This window comes from Aplysia californica, unplaced genomic scaffold (assembly GCF_000002075.1).
Source record: "Aplysia californica isolate F4 #8 unplaced genomic scaffold, AplCal3.0 scaffold01685, whole genome shotgun sequence".
NCBI lineage: Eukaryota > Metazoa > Mollusca > Gastropoda > Aplysiida > Aplysiidae > Aplysia > Aplysia californica.
In genome coordinates, this window is record NW_004798955.1 from 17166 (window position 1) to 38341 (window position 21176).

General features: G+C 42.3%; 1 protein-coding gene across 1 annotated transcript; it reads left to right on the forward strand.

Annotated features, from left to right (window-relative positions):
• Positions 1-357: 357 nt before the first annotated feature.
• LOC101849519 (eukaryotic translation initiation factor 4H) lies at positions 358-15069 on the forward strand. The gene is made up of 8 exons (XM_005113182.3): positions 358-463; positions 4656-4920; positions 7234-7282; positions 9117-9181; positions 10066-10159; positions 10761-11069; positions 12545-12772; positions 14948-15069. The coding sequence occupies exons 1-7, from the start codon at positions 402-404 to the stop codon at positions 12727-12729; spliced, it is 1029 nt and encodes a 342-aa protein (XP_005113239.1). The 5' UTR covers positions 358-401; the 3' UTR covers positions 12730-12772; positions 14948-15069.
• The last annotated feature ends 6107 nt before the right edge of the window (positions 15070-21176 follow it).

Below are 21176 nucleotides of genomic sequence, written 5' to 3' on the forward strand. Positions count from 1 at the left end.
TTAAAAAAATATTATGAAGCTTATACGGTCGTTTTTAAGTGGACAAGCGGACTAACTCAGATTTCGGGGGTTTCCACAAATCTTGACCTACCCTACACCAAAAGTGGGCACTGCCATACCTATTGGAGAAGTTTGGTTTCATTGGTGTAAATGTTGCTTGGTTATAGAGAAAGCTCTCCTTGTCTTTTAAAGAAACTGAACAAGGGGCAAAAACTTTACCTTCGTTTCTCTCAAAACAGCATTTATTTTCGGGATAGCTCCCTTGTGCTATTTTTGTGGACCATAAGTTGATGGACTATAACTTGAACTCATCACAACTGTACATTTTGGCTAGTAGACCTTGGTTCGCAGTGCGCATGTCCTACTGAACCGGAAACCGAAGCAGACCTTTTCCATTCAAAATGGCTGACTTTGACGACAATCGCGGATATGGAAGGAATCGTCCCCGGGGCGATTACAATGGGTAATTCATTTGGTTTATGCAATGTTACTGCAAACAATGGAAACATCTTTCTTACTCTCCCTATGGCATATGTAGTCGAATGCGTAGACATTTGTTCAGGAGGTGCAAACACAAACATCTTGCTCACTCAAGACTAAAAGTTGAAACCGCACAGATCTCAAACTTGTGCGTTGCTTTTGTACTTTCAGCATGGTATTGCAACAGCGTGGTTTTTCATTATTAGTCTTATCCGAAACGAACTTATAAAGTCTGTGAGACGTGTTAGAAATTGTATTGCAAGCCCTAGAATAAACCTGAAATTTAAAAAGTTGCATTTAACTCTGCACCTGAAATTCCCTCTGCTTGAGAATATAGAATTATAGAGCGTCCTTGGTCCACAGCAGACTCATGATTGAACTGATTGATGGCATTGACAGTTAGTCCAATCATATTTTAGCTGGATTTACCATGTTTGTACTGGGTTTTCTCATTATTAGGCTTATAGTGTTTTTGTTATCCTGTTCAAAAAGAGCCCTTGTCACATTGGTGTTGGCTAGATCTGGGAGGAATTCTGTAACGAGTGACCACTATGAAACCGAGTCAAGTCAAGAGTCGGATAGAGGGTTAGTTTGGGGTGGGAGTAGAGGTAAGGGGTAGGGTTAGGTCTCTTCTTTATTGTATTTGTTGGGGTGGTAGCTCGTTACGGAAGTCTTTCCCTAGATCTAGATTCTAGATCTTTTATAATTCTAATTAATTCTTGTAGCACAAAAAAGCAGCACTCGCTCCTGCTGCGCTGGCTGGCAATGCAAAATAAAAAACGAAGTGACTATTTCTCCGAACGTTCGGAGAAATAGTGCCGATCTTTATTTCTCCGAACGGTTTCCGGCTTCCGGTCTCGTGATTTTTTGCCTATTTATTGCGAGAGTTCGGCGCCAACTTTCATTCTGCCTCTGATCTGGGAAGGAACACGTACCGCATGGCAAGCCCGCCTACAGACAACCTTCAGTAGTAACACCCACCACACACCCACCACCATCATGCACATGTACACACACTAACTAAACATAACTAGTGGGCAACTTTTGAACGTATGACGAGCTGAACTGTGGATGGAGAGACAGTGTGAGTGAAAGCGGGTGAAAGGAAGAATGTGCGAGTGTATCCACAGGCGACAGCAACTACAAGACGACGACACCGACCACCCCTGGCCTGGTCCACAGCTCATGAACAAAAGGAATGCAGCACAGGCGGTGTTTTGCCTATATTATTGTCCATGGTTCGCAGGGAACAAAGTGAGATTTTCTTTGTGTGTGCCTGGAGGGATGGGGTGGGGTATGAAAGTCATGCGGACGGGGATGAGCTGCGGGAGAGAACACGGGAATTGAATGAAAGAGTGAAACTGAAAGAGACGAACGACTCATGAGTCCTGGAGTGAATGGATCCTGTGTTTCTATTTTTGTATACTTTGAACTGTTACTGAATAAAGGCTGAAATAAAGCCCGAAAAACAAACAAACACACACACACACACTCCTCACTCTCCACTTACTACCACACACAGACACACTCAAACACGCACATACACACACACACACACACACACACACACACACACACAGGAGCAAATTTTTGGGTCTATATCTATTTCAATTTTCAACAGCTAGTCTAGATGACATTTTTAGATGAGTGTAAAAACGTGAAAAAGAAAGGTTTCACAACAGAAAGAAATAAAAATTAGAACAGCCCATAAACAACAAAAAACATTAACAAATAAGGGCGTGTGTCCACCTGTCCGAAAAAGATTGGCAGTTTTAACCCTAAATGTGCGTAATTTAAAAAAAAGTACAGGATATTACATGTAAATTATGGAATCACACACATTAAGGGGCTTGCCAGTGTCAGTACATTGGTTCCAGCAGTGACAAACGCAGATGCCAGTTCTATGTGTCGTTTAACCCTCCGTAGATCTAAATCTAGACAGCACACGAGTGAACACAACACATTACGTTTAAGAGCAGCACCCTTCATAGGCAACACGTCATATCTATAGCGAAAAACTGTTTGGAATTGTAGCATTTTTTTATATAAATATTTACGGCGGACATTTTTTGGACCGATTGAACCATATTGTATACGAACAATCTTTGGTAGGCCCATACTATAATTATAGATCTATATAATATCCGAAATTTGCGGGAAAGGATGATATTTCAGAGTGTTCGGAGAAATAGTGCCCAGCTTTATTTTCCCGAACGTTCGGAGAAATAGTGCCGGCCAATAAAAAATGCGGTAGACTCGTCTCAGCCGAGGGTAACTGGGAACATCTTAATTTATAGCACTGTTTTTAGTGTGAGCCGAATGTATCACAAGTATCAATAGCCTACACATTCGTTTGGGAAATTTATGCATTCACCATTCAGTGAATGAGAAAATTTTCAGAATCTTCGATGACAGTTGAGTGTTTATTGAAGAAAAGAAGATTGGTCGGTTACACATTCAGAGCTTGCGAATCAGCACTGTTATTTTTTAAGGCCACCTCTATTCTCACCCCGGGTGAGAATAGCGCTGGCGAGTCTTTTGGCTATTCTCACCCGGTGTCCGTTCACTGTTATAGCCTCGATCTAGGCCAACCAATTTTGCGTTCACCCTAAACCACAGAATTCTACACTATGGTAACAGAAAAATTGTAGAATTCTGTGCCGTGAACAAACGTTCCATTACATTTGTTAGCCTACTAAAAGCGTACAATTTTGTCTGTGGGCAGTCGAGAGAGAGAGAGAGAGAGGAGTAGCGCGAGAACTTTCGGGCAAAACAAAATGGCTCGATTCGAAAAGTTAAATAGCCGTAGCATCTTTGTAGAGGACCAAATTTATAATTTACTTTTGTTTTAACATCATTTTTTTTTACTTTGTTTTGGTCAATTTGATCGTCCACACCGATAGACAGTATTCAGAAAGAGACAGAGAGAGAGAAGAGGGGAGGAGTAGATCTTGCGAGAACTTCCGGGCAAAACAAAATGGCGACCCCTGTAGTTCGGCTCGATTCGAAAAGTGAAATAGCCATAGCATCTTTGTAGACAATCAAATTAGCTTACTTTTGTGCTATAACTTAACGTAATCTTTTCTTTGCCTTTATCCATTTGATCATCCACATCGATAGAAAGTATTCCGAAATTAGGAAAAACAGGTCTTGTTTCACACCGGGTGAGAATAGCCTACGGTGGCAAGTTTCACCCGAGGTGAGAGGTCGATCGTATTTCTATTCTCACCCCGGGTGACGGGTGAGAATAGCCACTTCCTTTTTTAACTTCTTATTCAGTAAGATGGAAAACTGTAAAATATTACCCGAATGCCCCCAATTTTGGCTGCTAATGAGAAGAGACAAAGATTGATCTTCACACAAAAGCGGATAGCTAGCTAGAGAACGACAACTAAACGCCTTTGGCCAATATTTGTAGTAACAGCCATCTTGTTTGACCTCGCAAGGGGGATGCCCGCTGCATGATCTGATCGTGATTGTATTGTGGCCTGATGATGATTTTGCGTAGCGTGCGGTTTTCATGGCAATTTCCAAGCTTCCCCCCTTAGATTGCACCTCACATTGTCCATTGCTAACCTTGCAGTCTCGAATTAGATCTACTCCATTTGCAGCTGAGCGTCCTATTGTCTAATCTCTTGTAAGTGCGCATAATTTCTTGTGCTTACAAAACTTTAAAAGAACAGATCCGGATCGAAACGGTAGATCATTTGCACTGCGTCGTTGAACTTTGTTTGAACTTGTTAGATTCTTTTCACTGTCATGGGTAATCAGAAATTGGATTTAGCTGTTCTATAAAACAAACAGGTTGTTTTGCTTTAAAACCTTGAATTTTGTTTACTGTGCTCTTTTTTGTGCAAGTACTTGTACATTTTTATTGTGTGTAGTGTAAAAATAAGTGGTATGATATAGTATTTGCAACACAACACATGAGACTTACTCGCTCGAGAGTTTAATCTGAACTGCCGTGATTAACACACCTTGATGGTCACGTGATACACACTGATATAAGGGACATAACTCGCTTAAAATACAACGATCGTAACCACACACAGTTACTCTCTCTTAACAATATATCACTCTTGGAATTATAATAATTTAATAATCATAAAGATCATTTCTATAGCGCCCACTCCCGTGTGACACAGCTTTATTCATTTGATCAATTCTCTCTTCAGGGATGACGATGACGATCGCGGCGGCTATGGAGGCGACAGGAGCTACGGTAACGACCGAGGTTACGACCGGCGGGGCGGGGGCTACGGTGGTGGAGGTGGCGGAGGCTACGACAGAGGCTACGGTGGCGGTGGGGGCCGCGGGGGAGGCAACTACTCTCGAGGCAGTCAGCCGCTCCCAACAGAACCCCCGTACACAGTCTACGTAGGCAACCTCCCACAGGGCATTGTCCAAGGAGATCTGGAAGCAATTTTCAAAGACCAAAATGTAAGTTTTTCCACAGTTGTTTCTTTGTGTTGAACGCAACGGTCTCAGAGTTTGGTGGGTGGGTGGTTGGCGGATGCTCTGGTATGATCTGGTTTGCTATTTCTTTCCTATCAAACATCTGATCATCCTTATCTCTCTTCCTTCTTTTTTGTGCTCTCTCTTGTAACACACCTCTAATCTTTGGCACTTATAAAAATATTATGGCCTTATTGTGTTGCAAGTGCCGTAAAACACTTACTAAAACTAAAAAGAGGGTGGTGCGGTAGTCCCTGCCTAAGATCTTGCTGTTTATAATCCCCATTCGTTGAAGATCCCGTGCCTAGACCACTTGTTGTTCTAGCATAATTACCAACAAAAGTCACAGTTTAACTGCTTGAAAAATCCAGTGTCATCAATATAACATGTTTGTCAGTGTTAGATGTTCTGTTTTGCTTGTGGTTCGTGTTTGTTTTTCTGTTTCTTGTTTTGTGTAGATGTTTCTTCGCCCATGATTCATGTTTGTCTTGTCTGCTCTTCATTGCATATCATACGTGGGTGGTTGGAGGGTGCTGTGATGTGATTTGCTTCTTCTTTCCTATCAAACATCTATCGTCCTTATCTCCTTATCTCCCACTTCTTCTTTTTTATGTTTGTTACTCTCTTGTAACACCTCTCTAATCTTCTGGCGCTCATATGACCATATATGCAGTTGCGAGTGCCGTAAAACCTCTACTAAAACTAAAAAGCAGATCATACTGTAAACCCTACTGTATTTAGACCTGCATGTTTGCCGACAATTGTCTGAAATCCGACAATCGCGAACCGGCCGATGCTATCGCTAGGCCCGCCTGTATCAGTCAATGTGCGTAGTGCGAGGCTTGGTCAACTGCCAGCGACCCCTTTTTCTCCTGTCGGCTTCGTCGGCACTTTCGTTTTCGTGCTGACGTTGGCGTTTCAGACATAATTGTTGGAACCTAAGTAGAAATGCGAATACGAAAAAGGACGACAACCTAAATTATCTACTTTCAGTTTCGTGCTCGAGCGGCCATTTTGAATTTCGTTTGTTGACTAATTCAATTGTTCATATTGTGTGGATTCATTCAAGTCTGACTCTCTTGTTCTAATAGAATCTAGATCTAGATTTAGATTTATATAGATCATTATAGACCTCAATGGAGGATTCATATTCCAATTCTATTGTCACTATTGTGTCAAACCCTATCATAGGTTGTGCTGTAATATTAATATTGGTAAAAATTATAAGCATTTCATCAGGTGCGTGAATTATTTATTTATTTAGATATAGAATCTAGACTCAGCTGAGTCCCTCTGTTTGGAATCGGATGCGGATTTCTAGTTCAAGGCCTATTCCTATTCACTTGTTCTACAAGATCTAGATCTAGATTTATTTAGATTACTAGATCTAGATCTATATGGAGGATTCATATTTCAATTCTATTGTGTTATTGTATCAAACCCTATAGCAATGTAGATGTAAGCCATATAGATCTAGATCTAGATCTATATGCTCCTTGTTTGTTTTGGGGTGTGATTTTTTAATTAAAATTTTTTTTTCATTTAGGACTTGTTTTGTCCTTTTTACATGAGGCCCGTTGCAGGTTCTTTTTGGGGGTAGGGTTAGGGTTAGGTCTCTTCTTTATTGTGTTTGTTGGGGTGGTCGCTCGTTACTCGGATGTCCTTCCTTATGACACCCACAAAGGCTTTTTGGGGGGGGGGTGCGCAAAATTTTCAGACAATCTGGTTGAGGCTCACATGCAGGTCTACTAGACCACTTGCCGTTCTAGCATAATTACCAACAAAAGTCACAGTTTAACTGCTTGAAAAATCCAGTGTCATCAATATAACATGTTTGTCAGTGTTAGATGTTCTGTTTTGCTTGTGGTTCGTGTTTGTTTTTCTGTTTCTTGTTTTGTGTAGATGTTTCTTCGCCCATGATTCATGTTTGTCTTGTCTGCTCTTCATTGCAGATCATACGTCGGTGGTTGGAGGGTGCTGTGGTGTGATTTGCTTCTTCTTTCCTATCAAACATCTATCGTCCTTATCTCCCCCTTCTTCTTTTTTATGTTTGTTACTCTCTTGTAACACCTCTCTAATCTTCTAGCGCTCATATGACCATATATGCAGTTGCGAGTGTCGTAAAACCTCTACTAAAACTAAAACTAAAAAGCAGATCGTACTGTAAACCCTACTGTATTGAATGTTGAATAAAAAAACAACTGAAAGTCTTATAAACTTTCTTACAACAAGTTTGATTTTTTGAAACTTTGTTTTATTTTTTTTCCATGGTATTTTTTCTTTCTCTTCTTCTCTCAGGTGAAAAGTGTCCGTTTGGTTCGTGACAAAGAAACTGATACATTTAAAGGTAAGTGTCTTGTTTTGACCTTGTTCTGCTGTTTTGGTTTTGACTATGTCATATTTGTGTCCCGGCCGGTCAATATCAGTCATATGAAGGAAATTTCAAAACATTTTTTACAAAAACGATCTCCTTTTCCCTACAATTTAACACAAGTAAGTAAATATGACCATATTTGACGAAAATACAGAACTTTTAATTGTGCCAGGTGAGAAACACGAAAAGGAGAAAATGGCCTCCGAAGTTGAGCAACATGTTTCCATAGCAATGGGGGTCTTAGAATTGAGATAGAGACTTGAAATTTAGCAGTTATCTTGGCTATGCCACTACAAAGTAACATACAAAAGTAGAAAACTATTCATTCACAGAGAAAAAAACTTATGAAAAAAAACAATTAAATATTAGCATTATACTAGGTACCACACAATAAATTTTCAAAGTAGCTGTAAGTCAAATTCATCTGTTTCATATGAAAGGCCTATGTCTCCTGAGAATTTTGGTACCATACTTTTACCTCTCAGTCAATGTTTAAGAGAATGGCAGCTGTTTCAATTTAACATAATTTACAAATATTACTGAAGTCGGTAACTGGCTGCCACCCCATGTTTGACAGATAATAAAAGAGTACCAAGTGCACCAAACATCTCCACATTAACAGAGTACAATCATTATACCAAAGAAACGAAGCCTAATTTTTTTCATGACTGTGAGATCATTACAAATCAGTATTGCATTGCCTCAAACACGATGTTTCACTTTTTCCCACTGAGTCGTTTCTTCCCCCCCCCCCCCCCTCCCCTTTTATTAAAGTCTAGAAGAAAACTGGCAATACAAGACAGAGAAAAATGGACATTACAGTGCTAGGAATTTGATCAAGAACTAGCTTTGTGTTTGTGTGCACAAGTATGTGTATGTGTGCGTGTGTATATGTGTGTGAGGCTGGATTCGAGGTCAATATGATATCAAAACATTAGATTTTTCTTAAAATAGTTCGCGATTTGCCTCTGGAAGGGCGGCTTTTAAGACGGCATGCACCAAAGAATATGATTTTTATTGCTCTCTCTCTCTCTCTCTCTCTCCCTCCCTCCCTCCCTCCCTCCCTCCCTCTCTCTCTCTCTCTCTCTCTCCGTCTCTCTCTCTCTCTCTCTCTCTCTCTCTCGCGGACGGACGCTCTCTCTCTCTCTCTCTCAAGTTATTGACTGGAAAGGCTGGTGGGCACACATAGGATGTTCAATGCGTTGTTTCTGTCTGTCCGTCTGGCTTTTTCCCAGAATGAAATCACTGATGTTGTGTCGAATCAAAGGTCAAAGTGCTTCTCTTCTCTCAAACAAACAAACATTCCTTAAAGGTGTGACCCGTATGGTTGTGATTGTGTGCTTCACTAACTAAAACAATTTCCCCCCCCCCCCCCAGGGCAGTGCTACTGACTGAAGATCTCTTTTGCCCATACCCAAAAGGGTGGGTGGGTACTAACATGTTCTTATGCACAGTAGAATTGTAAACGGGCTGATTTATCAATGTCATGCTCATACTGTGCTGGAACAACATAGGGGGAACTGCTGCTTTTTTTTTTCTTCATCCATACTATCGTCATTTCCCTCTTCTTCTTTTGTATGTTTGTCACTCTCTTGTGAACTGTTATTTTCGGGGTGTCTTGATAGCCGAAGCAGACTTTGTGCTGTTGATGCTAGAGAGGTGAGCAGAGTAAGTCTGATTCCTCGTTTGGACTTCTCTGTTGACATCCACCCCTTGGCGCTCACATGACCTTATGCAGTTGCGAGCGCCGTAAAACTTCTACTATAACGGAAGCAACTCAACAACTGTTCTCTCTCTCTGCTTTCAGGATTTTGTTATGTAGAATTTGATGACCTGAACTCAGTAAAAGAGGCGCTGCAGTACGACAACGCGGTAAGTTCAGCGTGGTTGGTCGATCGTGTGTGTTGTGGAAACAGCGTGGTTGATGTGATGTTGGTGTCTGTTGTTGTGGGTGTCTGTTGTTGTGGGTGTCTGTTGTTGTGGGTAATGTAGCAATGCAAAAGAAAAATTGATTATTCGCTTTAGCCCATTTTTATTTGGTACTTAAGAAAGAATTTTCAATTCTAAGAATTACACTTTTCGAATTAAAAGAATCTGTTCATAAATTTTAAAAAAGTTATGGGGTTGTAAAGGTCGGCAAAATATGGATGACCCACATATATATATATAGGAAAAAACTTGTAAAAGTGGACCACGCACTAGTAGATGCTGTAAGAAAAGCAACGATGTCTCAGTAATTAATCGGAGTGTTAAAGAGAAACTTGGCTCCCCAATGGTTTTTGGGTGGAGAAATCATTTCTGCTGTCAGATTAACGAACCATTTCGTTGTTATTTTGTTATAATTAAAATGTTGGTGTACACATTACGATTTTGAGAAAAAGGGGTGTCGGAATGAGAGCATTTTATTTATAGCATCGTATCACAACATGGGATCTTTAAGAATATGCTGGCAGCGTGACTAGATAATGGCAAAGCTTTCTTTATTGTGGGTGATCCCACGTGATCAGAGTTTAGTGGGTGGGGGCGTAAAAACACGGACGTGTTAAAACAACTAGGAATGTGGATCGATGAATTTATTCTTTAGTAGGACCTGGTGTTTAACACTGATTGAATGTGCAGAAAAATGAAAGATGGAAAGAAAAAGTGTTTTTAAAAAATAGAAAAAAACTTTTTACAGTTTTAAAATTTGTGTGTGGTAAGAAATGTTTTCGTCTATTATTGAATCTCATCATGCTTTTTTTTTTCTTCTTTGCCAGCTATTTGAAAACAAAAATATCAGGGTCGACGTTGCATCGGGTCGGCAAAAAGATCGCAATCAGGGTTTCCGAGGAGGAAGAGGCGGAGACCGAGGTAAAGAACATTGTTCTTCTCTTTTTGTTGAGCAGGGCAGATGTGTGTGTGTGTTTGTTTTTTGCTGTAGGGGACAATGACAGATATGTTTTGTTTTTGCTGTAAGTATCAAACATCTATCGTCCTTATCCCTCCCTCTTTTTTGTGTTTGTTACTCTCTTGTAACATCTCTACTATTCGACACAAATGTGACCTTATTGTGTTGCAAGTAAAACTCTTACTAAAACTAAAGCTACTATTTCCTGGTACAATTGTCTTCAGGTGGTTGGCGGGTGCTCTGGTGTGGTTTGCTCCTTCTTTTCTATCGAACATCTATCGTCTTTATCTCCCCTCCTTTTTTGTGTTTGTTACTCTGTTGTAACACCTCTATTCGTCGCCAGTGCTGTAAAACGCTTACGAAAAAAGAAAGGCACACACACACACATCTATCGCCCTTATCTCCCCTCCTTCTTTTCTGTGTTTGTTACTTTCTTGTAACCTCTCTAATCTTCGGCACCTACATGACCTTATTGTGATGCAAGTGTCGTAAAACTCTTACTAAAACTAATGCACACAGTACATTGAGTATTGATCTAACATTTCCCTGTCCATTTCTCCCCAGGTGGTCGCGGTGGCGGCCGTGGGGGCGGGGGCAGCTGGGGAGGTCGCGACGGGGACTACGGGGGTCAACGAGGCGGGGGTCGGGGCGCTGGGGGTTTCCGGGGAGGCACGCGGGGGGGCTATGACCGCGGCTTCGACAATGACCGCGGCGGCTATGACAGAGGGTACGACCGAGGCTACGGGAGCAGGGGAAGCGATCGTGGCGGAGATAGGATGGGGGACCGGGGCGGTGATAGGGGGGGATTCGGCGGCGGACGACGCAGGCAGGACAGCGGAGGAAATGGAGCCGAGTTTAGGGAGGCCTCGCCAGGTGAGTGGTGGTGGTGTTTTTGTTGTTGTTGTTGGTGGTGGTATTGTTGTTTTTGTTGGTGGTGGTGGGGGTTGTTTTTGTTGTTGGTGGTGGTGGTGGTGTTGTTTTTGTTGTTGTTGTTGGTGGTGGTGGTGGGGGCTGTTTTTGTTGTTGTTGATTTTGTTGGTGGTGGTGGTTCTTGTTGGTGCTGTTGTTGGTTGTTGTTGTTTGAGGCGTAGTTAAGGGGGGGGGGTGGTTGGCGGATGCTCTGGTGTGGTTGTCTCCCCCCACTCCTTGTGCTTTTCAGAAGTAACTTGACTGATAGAGTAGCCATCTTTAACCCTCTCCGTATGCCCTAGGGTTATTTTGTAACCCCGGGGTTGTATTCTTCACATTTTAGAATACTTCTAGCACGAAGATCTCTTTGAAACTTTCAATATTTCTCAAAAAATCATTTTGACAGACTGCCATGCAGAGCGCACGGATCGGATTAACGAGTCAATTTCCTCTTTGGAAAGTGGTGGCACAGAGTTCCCCACGTCGTATGGATACGATAGTAAAACACGACGTACGGATAGGGTTAAGTGGTGGCACAGAGTTCCCCACGTCGTATGGATACGATAGTAAAACACGACGTACGGATAGGGTTAAATGGTGGCACAGAGTTCCCCACTTTTGTATGGATACGATAGTAAAACACGACGTACGGATAGGGTTAAATGGTGGCACAGAGTTCCCCACTTTGTATGGAAACGATAGTAAAACATGATGTGTGGATAGGGTTAAGTGGTGGCACAGAGTTCCCCACTTTGTATGGATACGATAGTAAAACACGACGTAAGGATAGGTTAACTACCAACTATTTTTTCCATGTTGCAAGTCATATGGTAGAACATAACCCTGCAAGTGTTGTAAACTCTTACTGTACGTGGTTGGCGGGTGCTCTGGTGTGGTTTGCTACTTCTTTCCTATCAAACATCAGAATCGATCATCTTTATCTTCCCTCCTTCTTTTTTGTGTTTGTTACTCTCTTGTAACACCTCTAATCTTCGCCACTTATATGACCTTATTGTGTTGCAAGTGCCGTAAAACTCGTACTAAACGGCACTTTTATGACTTAATTGTTCTGCAAAGGTGGTAGAACTCTTCATCATCATCATTGCCTTTCTCACCCTGGACCAGGATATAGGCCACGAACAAACACTTTCCACCTTTCCCTGTCCTGGGCTAGTCGCTTGATGTCACTCCATGTCTTCCCACTTTCTGAACAACCATTTCTGTGACTCTTCTCCAGGTTCCACGTGGTCTTCCTCTTGATCTTTTACCCTGTGGGTTCCAATCTAACACTTTCCTTGTTATGCAGTTGCTTGACTTCCTGAAAGTGTGTCCAATCCGTCGCCAACGTCTTCTTCCCAACTCATCTCTGACTGGGTAGAACTTTTACTTACCATAAAACCCCCACCAAAATATTCAAGGAACATTATTTTCCCCCTCAGACTCGTTAGCGCAGCGGCCCAAGCTGAACCTGAAGCCCCGCACGGTGAAGGACCCGCCCAACCGGCCGGCCGACTCCTCCAGGAACGAGAGTATATTCGGCAAGGGGCGGCCGCGCGAGTCGCGCCCTGACGACGAGGAACCCCCGGCCCGGAGCCGCAACACCAGCGAGAGCAGCGTGCAGTAGTGGGGGCGCCCGCCGCACACCCATGTCTTGTGTTCCCCGTGAGGTAGGTCAAGGTCACCGCAGGATGGGGGGGGGGGTTGGTACACAACGTTTTGTTACAATAGGGAGGGGGAGGGGGGAAATGACCCGACGTTTTGTTACAAGAGGGAGGGGGAGGGGGGATCATGACACGTTTGCGTTCCAAGAGGGAGGTGGAGGGGGGAAATGTCTCGACGTTTTGTTACAAGAGGGAGGGGGAGGGGGGAAATGACCCGACGTTTTGTTACAAGAGGGAGGGGGAGGGGGGAAATGACCCGACGTTTTGTTACAAGAGGGAGGGGGAGGGGGGAAATGACCCGACGTTTTGTTACAAGGGGGAGGGGGAGGGGGGAAATGACCCGACGTTTTGTTACAAGGGGGAGGGGGAGGGGGGAAATGACCCGACGTTTTGTGTGACATGGAAATCTAGATGGATGCCATGAGCTGTGGTCGTGCACACACTTGGGATATCTACTCTCCTCTACTCCTCAACCTAGGCGGGGTGGGGGTTCCACTTTTGGGTTAATTTTTCAAGAAGACAAAAATCTAATGATGCTACAGTAAAATCCGCTTATGTCGACATGCTTTGGGAAGTGGATTCAATGTTGATAAAAAGACAACACTACTTTTTTAAGCTGGTTGCTTCCCTGGATTCTTTTTTCCCCACGGTTTTGGGGGGGGGGGGGGGGATGTTGGAGTTACAGTACCATAGACCGAGCATCGCAAGCACACACTACACACCATCGCATACTTTGTTGAAGCATCTTTGTAAGGCCTGTTGGTGGCCGCTGGCTGGGGGAATGGAAAGGCGAGGCACTGACTCACTGACCATGGCACTTGTCAGCGACACACTGAGAATGGGATGTTGGGTGAGCGATCGGGAGTGGGGGTAGGAAGGTGATGCCCAGCGCGCGAGACGCTCCCGTCTGTGAGGCAGTGTCCTGTGTTGAGACTACACTGTGTAGGCCCTACATGACCTACTAAAGCCTGCTGTGTCCAATAGGCTTCTTGGCGGGTATGTGGACTTAATGACTTAATGAACAACTAATGCGTTGACCGTTGGCGTGGCTTTTCCCCCCATTTATGTTCATGGACTTGGCCAGGTACCCAGGAAGCATGTCGATAAAGCAGAGTGGGCCGGAAAAAAACTCAGTATAAGAGAAATTGTTTAGTGAAGATCTTGAAGGAAAATTTGGTAATTGGAAAACATGTTGATATGTCAAAATGTGGATACATCGGCTGTCGATGTAAGTGGATTATACTGTGTATAATTTTTGTACGGGGCTGTAATTGAGGGAATTTGCTGTCCAGAAATTAAAAGGAGATTTCCGAACTACCGAAAGTAATTAAGATGAAAAATCAACTTTCACTTTGTTGACCTAGAAGGGGCCCCCGTGGCTTTCTTCCATGGCTTGTTGGGGATGGAATAGAAACGAAGAAATAATATTACAGACCACTTTTCCTAAGCCTAAAATTAACATCCTTAAATTGGACCATATTATTTTTATTTTTTTGCCTTAAAACTAAAATGATCCGATGTCTCCCCTTTGCACACACTACTTGAAGCGAGATGAGAACAGGTCTTTCTAAATGTACATGTAATTTTTGGTTGACGTCAACTGGGTTGGGGGGGTGTCATTTTTGGCCAAATTTTGAGCTGACGTCATTTGTGAACGGTCCTTATTCTAAAAAATACGACCAGATGAGGTATTTTGTACTGCTGGCTGGGTGACTGCAAAGTGGTAAAATACTTTGAAAGATTTGGCAGGTTTTTGGGGAGTTTTTTTAACCTTTGACTATACAGTTAGGGAAAGTTTGCGGGTTTGTTTGTGTTTGTTGTTTTAAATTCCTGGCGTGGCTGGAAGGTGTGTGGTAGTTGTTGATGGGGAGTTTGGTGGAGACGTGGATGGAAGGTGTGTGGTAGTTGTTGATGGGGAGTTTGGTGGAGACGTGGATGGAATGTGATAGAGCTGGTCAAATTACGATGCATGGAACGTAACGAGGGAGCAACTTGGAATGTCTTTGTAATGGCTGGCCTCACATCCCGCTAAGTTGAGTGGTAACTCCGTATGTTTTTCCCACTTGTATACAAAAAAAAAAAAGAAAAAACCAAAGAACAGAGGGTCGGGGTGAGCGTGGCCTTGTATTTTTTTCCATTTGGTCTGAGCCTCACTTTTGTTGGACCAAATTCTCGTTTCAGATGTTTTACAAGTTTTTGCTGCGGACTTCGTGTTTCGGGAGTGAAGGTGCATATTTCCTGCGACGAACCCCCGCTCCCTTCCCCCCCCCCCCTGGCCCCCTGGCTTGAAGGCACAACAACAATAACAACAACAGCAACGGCAACAACAAACAGCAGATAAAGCAGTCTCATCTCATCTCTTCTGTCCATCGCCGCAGATAAAGCAGTCTCATCTCATCTCTTCTGTCCATCGCCGCAGATGAAGCAGTCTCATCTCATCTCTTCTGTCCATCGCCGCAGATAAAGCAGTCTCATCTCATCTCTTCTGTCCATCGCCGCAGGTGAAGCAGTCTCATCTCATCTCTTCTCTCCATCGCCGCAGATGAAGCATGTCTCGTCTCATCTCTTCTCTTCTCTCCATCGCCCACCTGGCTCCTGATGTCTGGGGAGTTTTGTTACATGATTCTGTCTTAATTCACCGTGCGTGCGTGCGTGCGTGTGTCTGCCAGGACTAGTTGGCTTGTCTGTACTTGGGCTGGACTGCTGTACAAAATGTACAAAACTTTGTTGTTGTCTTGGAGAACTTGTCATGTTTACTTTGTTTACTCTCACTAGATTGGGTTGATTTTTGGAACATTTGTGTGGCAACGTGGTGGAAGCCGGCGCTCGTCAATTTGTGGGCATATGGAGGTTTTTGGTACCATCTAAAATCTTGTTCATTTGTGTTGTTTTCGATGAAAAATGATCCGTCTATCTTCAAAAGAAGTCGAGGTACTTCGAATTGAAGCAAGTGAGGTCACTTGGTTTCAGAAGTAAAATTAGAGAGACAATGGCCGCCAGAGTTTTGGCGAGACCCAAAGTTTGAGAGTCATTGGAAACTGTAAATTTACATTTTCATGCCTTTAATCAACAATTTTTCCAGTAAAAAGCCACACAGCAATGTGTTTTTAAAAGCACATAAAAGGTGTTGAGCCCCAAAAAATAAATATTCCGTACAAATTGCCAAATGGGAAGTAAAATGCAATGTTCTCACATTTCCTTATTTTCCCGAGCGCCTGATTCCACCAGGATTCCTCACATTTCTTTTCCCCCCTTATATGGTGAGTTATTCTCTCTCTGATGTGACCAGTGGTGGGGCATGAGGCATTATATTCTTTTGTTTTGGGTTGTTGTTTTTTCTTTTGTCAGTTTTTTTCCCCTCATTGAGTTGATTGATTGCATCGCGCATGAAAATATATCCCTCATGGTTCTTGGAATGTTTTGTCTGTACTCTTTAGGTACGAGTGCTCTGGTGTTGTTGTTTTTTGTGGTTTGTTTTTTAAAATCTTTGTTATCATGTAGGCAAGTTTCTGTTTGTGTTCTCAGTTGATCATTCTTTCAATGAAATAATAATCATGTTTTAGTGTGAGAAAAAAAAACGTGTGTTGTTTTTTGTTATGATATATTTTGTGTCTAGTTTCTGGTCATGGCGTCTGCCGCAGCATTTCTCCTGACAAGGACTGGCGCGCCGGCCGGGGCTACTGCCTACCTACCTACCTACCTACCCTTGCTGGCTGTTTTGTTGGTTGGTTGTTTTTTTCTTTCTCTGTTCTTAGAATGTTCTTCTAGAGGTTTTTAACCCAGCTGATTTATTCAATATTGTCTTTTATTGAAAGGTTTCAAAATGTTTACTTCACAAAACTTGGCGCTTCTCGCTCATTGTGCTTGTTGCTATTGTTATCGTCATCATCATCTTCATCATCATTAATTTTATTGGATTCTTAATATAAGCATTGCCAGTATCGTTATTATTATGATTATTGTTATTATTATTATTATTATTACTATTATTATTATTATTGTTGTTATTATTATATAGAGTGGCAAGCTTTTCAAATGTACTAAGCCGGGGAAAATTTCAGAAGAGGGGGAAAAAAACCAGTTTTCATTTTTTAAACTATTTGTACGTGTAGTTGGCTACCCCTTTGTGTAGTTGGCTACCCCTTTTTCCTTTGCTTTTTTGTGAACGTTTGGAATTTGGACATACAAAATACTTGTTGAACACGTGTGCGATCAATGCCACTGAACACGTGTGCGATCAATACCACTGAACACGTGTGCGATCAATGCCACTGATGAAAAAAACTGCAGTAAAAGAATTCACGACCTCAGCGCTTCTTGTCGTATATCCATTTTTAATAACAGTGAAAACAGCTCATTACAAAAATATGTAATATTACTATGTTATTGATGGCGCTAATGAACTCCCTTTTATTTCCGAGCTGGTGCGGAGCTTCATTTGCTGGGTAGTAAAAAAAATGTTTCGGTTACTAAATTTTTTTCAGGAAATATTGCTGGACACCCTGGAGAGTGAGGTTAAGATTATTAAGAAGAAGTCACTGTTTAAAAAAAAAAATTTTTTTGAAATGGAGATAGGACAAGAAAGCACTGGGGTCGCGATAATGTTCCAAGTTTGGGGTTTAGTACAGGTGAAGGGCTGGCGGACGGTATCGTTGATTGGAACTCTGCTCTGTCCCAGTTTGGGACGGTTGTTGGGACGTTTGACAAAGTAGGATGAGACTTGGCGTTGCATTGTTATTGATCCAATAGCCTTGGTAGTGGGGGATCTGTTCTTTCCCTCTTTTTTTCTCTCTCTCTCCCTCCTTCTCCCCCTCTCTCTGTCTTCCTCTCCTGTAGAAAGTAACCCCCCCTCCCCCCAGCGACTAGTGTTGCAGTGTGTAAGTTACTCTAGGATGTGGCAAGTTGTCTGTCCCTGCGGTTTATGCAAAGCAAAATTCTGAAATGAAATAATTTTACAAACTGAGCCCAAAATTGCGAAATTATGCGTTTGTGTTAATTTTATTTTTATCAAAGAATGATAAAGGAAACTAATCAGAAATTATGCGACAAATGATGTCAAATTATGCGGGCTGTGTATAACCCCAGGGACAGGTTAAGTACAAAGTTACTGTTTCCTGGGCGGTATCTGAATCATCTCTTGGTTGAGGGGGAGGGGGGGGTAATGGGAGTGTGATGGAAGAGGAGTGAGGGGAGGGGGGTGTCATTCATGGTTGGGTTTTGTTTTTATCGCGCCTGGCCCACATATGTATCCCGGGGAAGCCGAGTGGCTGACCCTAGCTGTAGCGGGCCGCTTCTCGTGGTCGTGGACATTTCATTTTTTCCTTCATCGTAAACGACAGATTCTGACGGCTTTTCTATTTTTAAAGGCCTGAGAGTGGTTAGTGAATACAGCGTGCCCGAGCGTGTGTGTGTGCATGCGTGTGTGCGTGCGCGCTCCCGTGTGTGTGTGTGTGTTGTACTTCTTCTAGGTGTTACTGTCATAGTCTGGTCTAGAGGGTTTGGGTTCGGTTCTTATAGTTGTGGTGGTCTGGTCCCGAGGGTTTGAGTTCGGTTCTTATAGTTGTGGTGGTCTGGTCTAGAGGGTTTGGGTTCGGTTCTTATAGTTGTGGTGGTCTGGTCCAGAGGGTTTGGGCTCGGTTCTTATAGTTGTGGTGGTCTGGTCCAGAGGGTTTGGGTTCGGTTCTTATAGTTGTGGTGGTCTGGTCCAGAGGGTTTGGGTTCGGTTTTACGCTAACGCAACTTGACTCTTTGTGGACTCTGCGTCTCTCTCTCTCTGTCTTTCTGTCTCTCTCTCTCTCTCTCTCTCTTTCTATCTCTCCAACATTTTTTATGGCCTGACCTTAAGTTCATAACAGTTGTGCGCCAAAATCATTGGATTAACGACTGCGTTTTTAATTTCTAACAAAAAAATCATCATTGTCTTTTCTGTTGTATTTATACTGTATGTACGTGAGTGCGTATGTGTGTGTGTGTTCATGCCTGTGAAGTTGGCTTCCTGGTTCTTTGATAACAGTTGTTTTAATAACTTTATTCTTTTTTTTTTGCCATAGTCAAATACCATGAATAAATCGTATGATGGAATTGACAGGTACGCGTTCTCGTCAGCTCTTTGGGTCATGTGTCCCGTTTGTTTGTCTGTCTGTCTGTCTGTAACATTTCGTTTGTTTGTTCTCGTCAGTTCTTTGGGGCATGTGTCCCGTTTGTTTGTCTCTTTGTCTGTCCCATTTGTTTGTCTTGTTGTTTGTCTGTCTTTATGAGTGGTTGGCGGGTGCTCTGACGTGGTTTGCTCCTTCTTTCCTATCAAACATCTATCATCTTTATCTCCCCTCCTTCTTTTTCGTGTTTGTTACTCTCTTGTAACACTTCTAATCTAACCATCTAACTTGAATAGAAGTGGAGATTTTTGCCATTGAAGGAGCTGGGGTTGCCTGGTTTCAGGGGTAAAATTAGCAAGAAAATGGCCGCCAAAGTTCGGTCACTATCATATCTTGACAGTTCTTGGAAACAGAAAATTTGTTGTGCCTTTAATGTTTATCGACGTTTTTTGTTTGAATAGAAAAATGCAAAAACTTTACCACTGCGTGGGTGGTTGGCGGGTGCTCTGCTGTGGTTTGCTTCTTCTTTCCTGTCAAACATCTATCGTCCTTATCTCCCCTTTTTCTTTTTTATGTTTGTTACTCTCTTGTAACACCTCTAATCTTCTGGCGCTCATATGACCTTATGCAGCTGCGAGCACCGAAAAACTTCTACTAAAAGTAAACTTACCACTGGGACATTCGCCTTGCAGCACATGTCACAAAGGATGAAAAAAAAAACCCCTACTGATTGGTTCAAATAAAACCCCCCAAAAACTGAGTGAGTCATGGATAAAAAAAGGGGAGTCGCGAGGGTGAAAAAAACAACTGGGTGAGCCAAGGGTGAAAAAACAACTGGGTGAGCCAAGGGTGAAAAAACAACTGGGTGAGCCAAGGGTGAAAAAAACAACTGGGTGAGCCAAGGGTGAAAAAAACAACTGGGTGAGCCAAGGGTGAAAAAACAACAACTGTGGATCAAAGAAGAAAAAAAAACCGCAACTGATTGGATCAAGGATGAAAAATCTAGAACATAGAGTGTTTGTTTTGCAGTTAGTAGTTAGGTGTAACTTGTATACGTGTGTGTAGTTTATGTCAGTAGTTAGGTGTAACTTGTATACGTGTGTGTAGTTTATGTCAGTAGTTAGGTGTAACTTGTATACGTGTAGTTTATGTCAGTAGTTAGGTGTAACTTGTATACGTGTAGTTTATGTCAGTAGTTAGGTGTAACTTGTATACGTGTGTGTAGTTTACGTCAGTAGTTAGGTGTAACTTGTATACGTGTGTGTAGTTTACGTCAGTAGTTAGGTGTAACTTGTATACGTGTAGTTTATGTCAGTAGTTAGGTGTAACTTGTATACGTGTAGTTTATGTCAGTAGTTAGGTGTAACTTGTATACGTGTGTGTAGTTTATGTCAGTAGTTAGGTGTAACTTGTATACGTGTAGTTTATGTCAGTAGTTAGGTGTAACTTGTATACGTGTAGTTTATGTCAGTAGTTAGGTGTAACTTGTATACGTGTGTGTAGTTTACGTCAGTAGTTAGGTGTAACTTGTATACGTGTGTGTAGTTTATGTCAGTAGTTAGGTGTAACTTGTATACGTGTGTGTAGTTTATGTCAGTAGTTAGGTGTAACTTGTATACGTGTAGTTTATGTCAGTAGAACTGTGAGGTCATGGAGTATGCCAGCGTTGTGCCGACAAATGATCATGACTTGGTGGGTGGTTGGCGGGTGCTGTGGTGTGGTTTGCTCCTTCTTTCCTATCAAACATCTATTTTCTATCGCTCTTATCTCTCCTACTTATTTTTTATGTTTGTTACTCTCTTGCAACACCTCTTATCCTCGGCACGTATATGACTTGATTGTGTTGCAAGTGCTGTAAAGCTTACTAAAAAAAAAAAAAAAGACTTGATGGAACTTTGGCTTTCTTGTATATGTATATACATATATAATTAATAATGTTTTTGCACTCTGCAGTTTTTACTGGCTAAATTAATATTAATACGACGTGGGCATTTTTTAGTGTGTTTGATGTAATCAGCCTTTGTGGCATTATTTTTCTCATTTAATTGTTGTTGTTGCTGCTGCTGTTGTTATTGTTGTTGTCGTTGTTTGTTGCTTTTTAATGGGGGGGTTTTCTGTACGTGTCGACTTGATCTTCCCCTTCTGGGGCAAGAATGTTTTTGTCTGCCGAGACAGAGGAGAGTTCTGTCTGTGGAGTTGTCCAAAGTGACGACTGGTGGTTAGGTGTGGTGTACTGCTGTATAGTTTGAATATATAGATCTAGATAGATAGATAGATAGATAGATAGATAGATAGATAGATAGATAGATAGATAG